Here is a 7687-nt window from a genome sequence, read left to right as displayed (position 1 = left end):
CATGGGGTCCAGTAAAATGAAGGCAGTTATATAATTGTAAAAACATTCCCGATACATTCACAACAGATTTCACAAAATCCATGTTCCTTTTTGATTTCGGGGCAGGCTGTCAACAGCACGTACTGTGACACTATGATAAGTCAACAATACCTCTAGGCATATCTGACGTCATGTATTTGATATCTTTATGTGAAGGTTCATGTCCATATTGACATCAGTTCATTGTGTTTGAGGACGGTTCACTGACCAGTTTCCAACGGATACGATTAGACTAGTTTAACAGTTACAGAACAGCTACAGTAGCCTATCAGAACAGCTGCAGTATCAGAGGCGCAGAGCCTTAATTAACGGGCTACACATAATGGCTGACGACAGCCAGGTAAGGTTCATTTTAGCCTACGTTTAATGAGCTTTACAGTTGTCCTAATCCCATCTTGTTCTAATGGCAAGTCTGCCTTAAGTGCAGAAACTATGGTTGATATTAGAAAATAAGTATGATTGGAAGTTTAGGCAAGTAATTCCAATTGGGGAATTGTTGTGGGATGTTAGCATACCATATTGCGCGTGTAGCATTCGTGCCATGGAGGATTGTGCAGGCCGGCAGGTTGCTACAGGATCCTAGTATCATGTATGTTATAGGGATCAGATCTGGCTGACTTTTTCACCTGAACTGCTCATTGGCTGTCCATAATGAGCCCAGCGAGCAGGATGTGTAGCTGGGCTCTGCAATAATTAGCTCCCAGAGCAATTACAAATAACTATTCTTGTTTTAAAAGCGTCATTACAACTAGCAACATGACGGTCAGTCACCTCTAAGCAGGACTCAGTAGAAACGCTATGTGTTGGATTTGTCCATGTCTCGCTAAATTAACCTAGCTACCATAACAGCCGTGGAGAATTTATACTACAGTTTTAAGGGATCTCTCTGAAGGTTTTAGATGATACAGTGGTGCTTCGTCCTCTGGATGAAGAACCATACATCTCGGTTTGGCTTCATTGCATTATTATTTGGGGAACGTTGACATGCCATTTGTGTTGACGGATGGATGAAAATAATGTAATTATAGTATCGTTATACATAGGCTAGCAGGAAAATCCGCATGAGATATCCATAGAACTGAGCCCTGCTCCATTTCAGCACCATGCCGCGGTCTCAGGTGCTGCCCAGACTCGAAACATTTCAGAACTATGGCACTGTCCCCTGACGCCAAGAAACGTGTCAGCTCTATGCAGCGGAACGTCTTTGATTTGAAATTATTCTGCAAGTGGTTATAATTTATTGCAGGTTCTAGTTTTGCAGATCTACAACCTCAGAATTATAGCTAATGGATGGCAGCGAGTTACGTTTTTGTATATGGTGATGAATGACGATGCATGATAAACCATAAATTAAACGCAAAAACGTGCACTTAGACATATTTTCGTTTGGCAGAACTTTGACAAGCTTTGATTTGTTTTCTAATGAAATTGACAATTCATATAGATATTAGACTTAGGCCTAATTGTGACATCATGTGTGTATGACATCTTTGAAGAATGCTCTGGCTTCAGCCAGTCGGAATCGAGTATTCAACAATGCTTTGGCATAATTCAAGGACGTTCATATTCACTTCAGTTGTCTGCCGATGGTTCACTGACGTTTTTTCAAATGAGGTATTAGTATTTCCTCTAAACAGCCTACAACAATAAGCTACTCATCATGTCAGATGACAGCAAGGTATGGTTCATTTGCCTATTTTGAGTTTAGAGGAGAAATTACTAACAATATAGTAGGTCACTAACACAGCAATAGGTCTCACTGGTTTGATCCATGGCCTGAAATCTGACCACTATTGCCGTTTTGTTTAAAATAGGAGCGAATAAGTTGTTTCATAAAGTCACAACCTAGGACTGATATTGACCTCTTATTTATCCACCAGAGCGTGAAATGGGAGGATCCCCCGGATGACCAAAATAAAGTCGTGGAGAACATGAAGGAAACAGAGACACATGAGACCAACAAGAACAGGACAGGAGGCAAGGTAAGAAATATGCTGTCCTTTACACATGCTCTGCCTACTTAGGCACAGATCTAGGATTAGTTTACTATCACTAAATCCTAGCCTTAAAGCATTAGGAGGAGACGCTACACTGACCTTAGATCTGCTATTAGACCTATAATCTGTTGTCATGTAGGCTAAACGTAAGTCCAGTGGCTGTGCCAAGAAGACTTCCGTGGAGGAGGACAGCAGCATTGGTGCAGGTCCGAGATTACTTCATGTTGGGTGCAGGTTGTTTCAAATTCATCAGCACCGATCTGAGTAGATAGTATCTATATAGGTGAAAGCAATATAGTGGAGGCCCGCAGAGAGATGTGCTTTTACCTGTCCAGTGCAATCAAATCCCTAAAGGTGAAGGAAATTAGGGATCAAGTTCAGATTCAACTTTAGATTTCTCTTTGCGGTTTCCCAGAGTCTTCTCAGACACCCGGGTGTGGTATCCGGGAAAGGGGATCTATCATTGAGCAGCTGGAGAAGGAGGCTCAGAGGACTCTAATGCCTTCTCTCAAGATTGGGACATGCTGTGCCCCAATCCTCCTCTCCTTCCTGAGGAGTCTAACTGATGAGCAAGTCCCATGTCTTTTTCCAACCTCACATACAACAACTCTGAATTTATAGTCATAGTGCACCTTCTACCCACAAATGGGATTTCAAACACTACACTTAACCCTAACATCACTGTAACCACACACCTAACTCTTCCTGTAAATCAAGAACAAAATATCTCATGGACTTGCTAATTGCTTAAATAAAAACACGTTTATTTTCCCTGACATGGCTATCTAGTGACTCCACTAACTCAACACCAGTGTGCAGGTAAAATATGTTTCCTTTCTTTTCTTTTCTCTAGCCAATGGAGAGTGATTCAGCAGGGCATGAAAAATAATGTAAGTCTCTCCACATAAGGTTCTGGTCAAAAGTTGTGCGCTATATAGGGAATGGTGTCATGGAATTGCTTGATTGACAAAAACATTACTCTGTTTGTTGGCTATAGCTCACATTCGAGCAGCTCTCCATGCTGTGTCTGAAGATTGTTAAAGTCGTGACCCAGACAGCCCTCCGCATTCTCCTACCAGCGCTAGCTCGTATCATGGGGGTGAACCTGAGGAGTGGGGCAACCTCCCCAGAATCCCAGTGCTCTCTGACAGGGTCTGAGGATTCCTTAGGCGGTCTGGATGAGAGAGAGAAAAGGCTGCTGATCAGTGAGATGAACTACTGGACTAAGGAGAGGAGGAGGAATGGCAGTGCAGGATGCCGCCAAAAATCCACTCACAGGACCTCATCACCATGCTGTTCGCCTAAGAGGTATGTTCACAGCAATATTTCAACATAATAATTGCAAGACCTGATCCATACTTATCATAAATTATTAACTTGGAATTCACACCTTGTAGTTTTAAGTTCTGGTCAGAAATGTTGCCACTGGGGGGGTGGGTCCAGGTGAAAGTCATTTTTAACTGGGTAAGCCATGAAGTCATCTATGAATAAATAGATCAGGTACATGCCATTCAGAAATAATCATATTCTGATGTCGTACAAACATAAAAATCAGGCAAAAAATCGTGTCAGTTGGCTTTAGGCTTCTAGAACTACGGTGGTATGAGAAGTAATCCATCATTGCTCTAATTTGGTTTTCAGGCTCACTAATGACCCAGATTAGATACAGTTGGTTACATTTGCATGGCTTAAGTGGTGATTGTGTGTTTATCTTCAAGGTCCCAGACCTCATTGCAGAGCTTGCCTGCAACTAGAGAGGCTCCCCTCATGGAGGAGCCTCTGAAGGCTCTTTTTGGGGTAACGGAAGAGAGCCTTCTGATATCCCTGGTTGAGGGTCACTCCAACCCCACCTCCTCTAGCTCCTCCGAGTTGAGCTGTGCTATCGTGGGGGAGGTGGTACACCAGCTTAACTCTGGCCTCTCAGTGGCCATTCAGGCCAGCCCGGGGAGTTGCCCCCCTATGGACAGTCAGGACATAGCAGCAGGCAAGGAGGTCATTCGGGTAGCCTCGGTTCAGATCCTGGCCGAGCTACAGAGCCAAACATCTGAGCCAGAGTGGGTAGGGTTTATCGAGCCCCTCATGGACCCTGTGACCGATGATGTGCTGGAGGCCATTGTCGGCACAATGGACAAAATGGCACAGGACTTCAACATCCTATTGGATCTGGCCAAGAAGATGACAATCTTGGGGTCTAAATTTCTGACCAATCTTCAATGTGACCTAGATGTTGAGTGTCCATCTGGGAAGGAAGGGACCACTCACTTTCTCAAAGAGACTGGATCCTCTACCAGTGTGGTGGCCAGAAAGATTCAGACCCTCTCTAGCCCCGAATTTCAGTCTAAAGCCCTGAAGGCGGTGAGCACCATCCTTACAAGGAAAGTCAGCAGCTCTTCTGGCATGGCTCCTTCCTCTAGGCCTTCTAGTGCTGCTCCTAGCCTTACTGAAGCCCCGCTGAATACCAGCTGCACAGCCCTGACATCTGTAACCTCCACTGCCACAGTGATTGTTAAGGCATTTGTGGGAGGCATGGAGACGATAGCATCATTTGAAGACACATGTGAAGCAGTTGATTGGCCAGTTCCTGTAAATGACCACAAAACAGGGTCTTCACAGAAGATAACCTTCTCTCTAGCCGGCACACTCTATGGCCGTATACGAGCAAAGCTGAGGGACCTTTTAACTCTAGCCGCTCGAGACGAAGGTGTGGCAAAGGATGCTTCTCTTCGGGAGTCTTCAGACACCCTGGAAAAGGCAACTGTTTCAACTATTGAGGTCCAGTTACCCAGCACCGAACACAGTAGAGTTCCCAGAGAGAGCCAACCAATACCAGCTCTCTGTCTCTCCAATCTGGATACCAGTACTCAAGAAGTTCTTAGCAGTGTTTTTTCCATCTACAAGTCAGAGTTATCAAAAGTGGAGAGTAAATCCTTAGCCGTTGTCAGTTCATCTGATGAGTCCCTAGAGGCTTGTTGGTTTGTTGATGGTGTCCTATCAAAGCTTGATGACTATACTATTTCCCAGTCACCCTCACCCAATGAAGACTTGAGCGTGAGTACTCAATATTCTCAACTGAGCTCAGAAGAGAGTGTCAGAATCACAGAGTCCTCAACTAGTCTGATTCAGAGCATTAAGAAGCTCTCTAGCAATGACTTTCAGACTCAGGCAGAAGAGGCAGTGAGTAAAGTGCTGATGAGATCCAGTCATTCCTTTATCACACAGATCAGCCATACTGGTCTTCAGAAAAGTCTGCAGGCTGGCTTATCATCTAGCTCACCATCAGAGATCCATGTCCTTTCAGAATCCATGTCCTCCATGTCCTCTGAGAATACAGCCTCTGGATTAGTGGAAACCTTTGTCAAAGGAATGGCGACTATTTTCCAGAAAAATGAGTCCACTGACACTGTGCTACTGGAAAGAAGTGGGAGAGTTTCACAGTGCTCCCACGGGGGCTCCCAACTGGATGATACTGAATTGAGTGTTAAAATATCAGAGGAGAAGCTTTGGTCAACAGCTAAGAACATCTGCGTCAGTATGAAGAACACACTTAAGGATTTCTTCACAGGGCTGAAGCCATCCGGATCCGAAAGGACAGAAATCGCTTCTTCCAAAGAGACCCTTGGGGAAATCCTGGTTGCTATCCAGAGTGAAATCTCAAACTTCGGGCGAATGAAGGATTCCAGGGAGCTCCTTCAGATCAATGATATGGTAGGAACTATGCTGAAGGAGATTGAGAAAAGTGAGGATGACAGTGAACAAGTCTGCCAAGACATCCCTAGAACCTGTTCATCTTTATCCACTTCTTTAAATGGTCGTAGTTCCTTGTCCAGCTCTTCAAAGGGTCCTAGGTCAGAGTGTGAGTTAGAGATCAACCTCCCTGGCACTCCCATCCCTGACGAAGTGCCTTTTGATCTGACCTGCCCCATCGTCAGGAGCTCCTGCATCGACACCAGGGACTCTAAAATGCCAGAGATTTCTACAAGTGACCTAAAGACAAAGATGATGGCACACACAGATGAACCCCTGCATCGTAACAGTCCAATGACTGACAGCAGCCGACCACCTAGTGCTAAAGTCTCTTTTCGATCCTCCACTCCGTCTTTCACCAGCAAGGGAACCTCTTTGGTACCAAAGGGAGAGGGGATTGACATTGAAGAGAAGGAGGTGTGTATCCCCAGCAGCTCTGGCCATCTGAGGGAGCTCTTAATCATCCCGGACATCAGCAGTGCCACTGCATTCCCACTGCAGTACTTGATGGACTCCAGCAAAGATGATGGCATCTGTTTTGTCACCATACTGGTGATAAGGTTGCTATCGGAGATCAGACCCTCAGCCCTAGATGGACCCTCCCAACAGGCAGCAGATCTGACAGAAACATCTCAGCAACTCATCAGACAAGTCCTGTCTGAGTTCTGTGCTGCATCCAGATTATCCAGGACACAGGCATATTCCCAGAACCTGAACATCCAAAGGGTGTTCAGAGGTGTACATAAAAACCTCATGGAGGAGTTTGGCTCTTATAACACCCTGCAAGCAGCTATGTCCTCCCAGGACCCTGCATTTGACAGAGTCCTGGTAAAGTCCTTGACCCAGCAGCTGGTACAGGGATGCAAGGAGGCGTCAAGACCAGCTTCTGCTGCAACAAACCCATCAGACCAGGCTGAGATGGAGAGGGGGGCTGAGCAGAAAGCAAGAAGGAGCTTCCTTTGCTTTTCAATGACCAAACTCAGGATCAACTTCAAGGTATAGCAGGGAGTTAGCATTTGTTTTTGGTTCCAGTTAGGTGCTGATGTTATTGATGTGGCTATGATAAGACATATACATGAAATAAATATTTTTTATTCACCACTAAATTGTTGCCTTGGATTCAGAAGTGTTCCATTTATTTATTCTCTGTACCATTTTCTTTACCTTTCTTCTGTTAGCGTTCCAAGAGAGGAAACAAAAAGGACTGCCATTCAGTCCAAGACCAGACTGAGATTCCCTCTACTGATGGACATTGCATAGGTAAGGATGTTTTAGAGCTCTGCTATAGCTTGTAGTTTTGTTTAGGTGTGTGTTAGAAACATAGGAATGCCTACCAAACTCATAGCACTGTTATTTTTCAACGTTACTATACTGCATCTCTCTCTCTCTCTCTCTCTCTTACCCCATCCATTTCTCTTGTGTTTCTAGCTCCAGTTGGAGAGGTTTCTCCCTCCATATCTCAGCCTGTCAAAAAACGATCCTTGATTGTCAGGGTCTTTTCAGCAATGATGAAGCCATTCAGGCGCTTCACCAAGAAGAACCTGTAACCTGTTACGCTGCATGAAGAACTACTTATGTAACAGCAATACTTTTGACAAGAGGAATTTCTGCATGTCTACCCTTTCAAAGTCTATTTGATCAAATAAATGCCATTGATTTTACAAGAATTTCAAGTGTTTTGGAAGATTGATTTTCTCAGAGAAATGCACTAGTTCCCCCTTGGTTACACATTTATTGTGCAGTTTTTGAGTTGGCAGGACATAGGGCGTCAGGTAGCCTTGTGGTTAGAGCATTGGGCCAGTAACCGAAAGGTTGCTAGGTCAGATCCCTGAGCTGGCCATGTAAAAAATATGTTGTTCTGCTCCTGAACAAGGTAGTTAACCCACTGTTCCTAAGCTGTCATTGTA

The 7687-nt window shown here is 44.6% G+C and overlaps 1 protein-coding gene across 1 annotated transcript; it reads left to right on the top strand.

Annotated features, from left to right (window-relative positions):
- The first annotated feature begins 361 nt into the window (after positions 1-361).
- LOC149982883 (uncharacterized) lies at positions 362-7327 on the top strand. Its single transcript, XM_090239433.1, has 9 exons — positions 362-379; positions 1920-2021; positions 2176-2242; positions 2452-2605; positions 2890-2926; positions 3034-3344; positions 3755-6776; positions 6959-7040; positions 7209-7327. Exons 1-9 carry the CDS (start codon positions 362-364, stop codon positions 7325-7327), a joined length of 3912 nt encoding a protein of 1303 aa, XP_090095559.1.
- The last annotated feature ends 360 nt before the right edge of the window (positions 7328-7687 follow it).

Source organism: Oncorhynchus mykiss, chromosome 6 (assembly GCF_057628025.1).
Source record: "Oncorhynchus mykiss isolate SJ-2025 chromosome 6, ASM5762802v1, whole genome shotgun sequence".
Lineage (NCBI taxonomy): Eukaryota > Metazoa > Chordata > Actinopteri > Salmoniformes > Salmonidae > Oncorhynchus > Oncorhynchus mykiss.
This window is presented reverse-complemented; position numbering and strand designations above follow the sequence as displayed.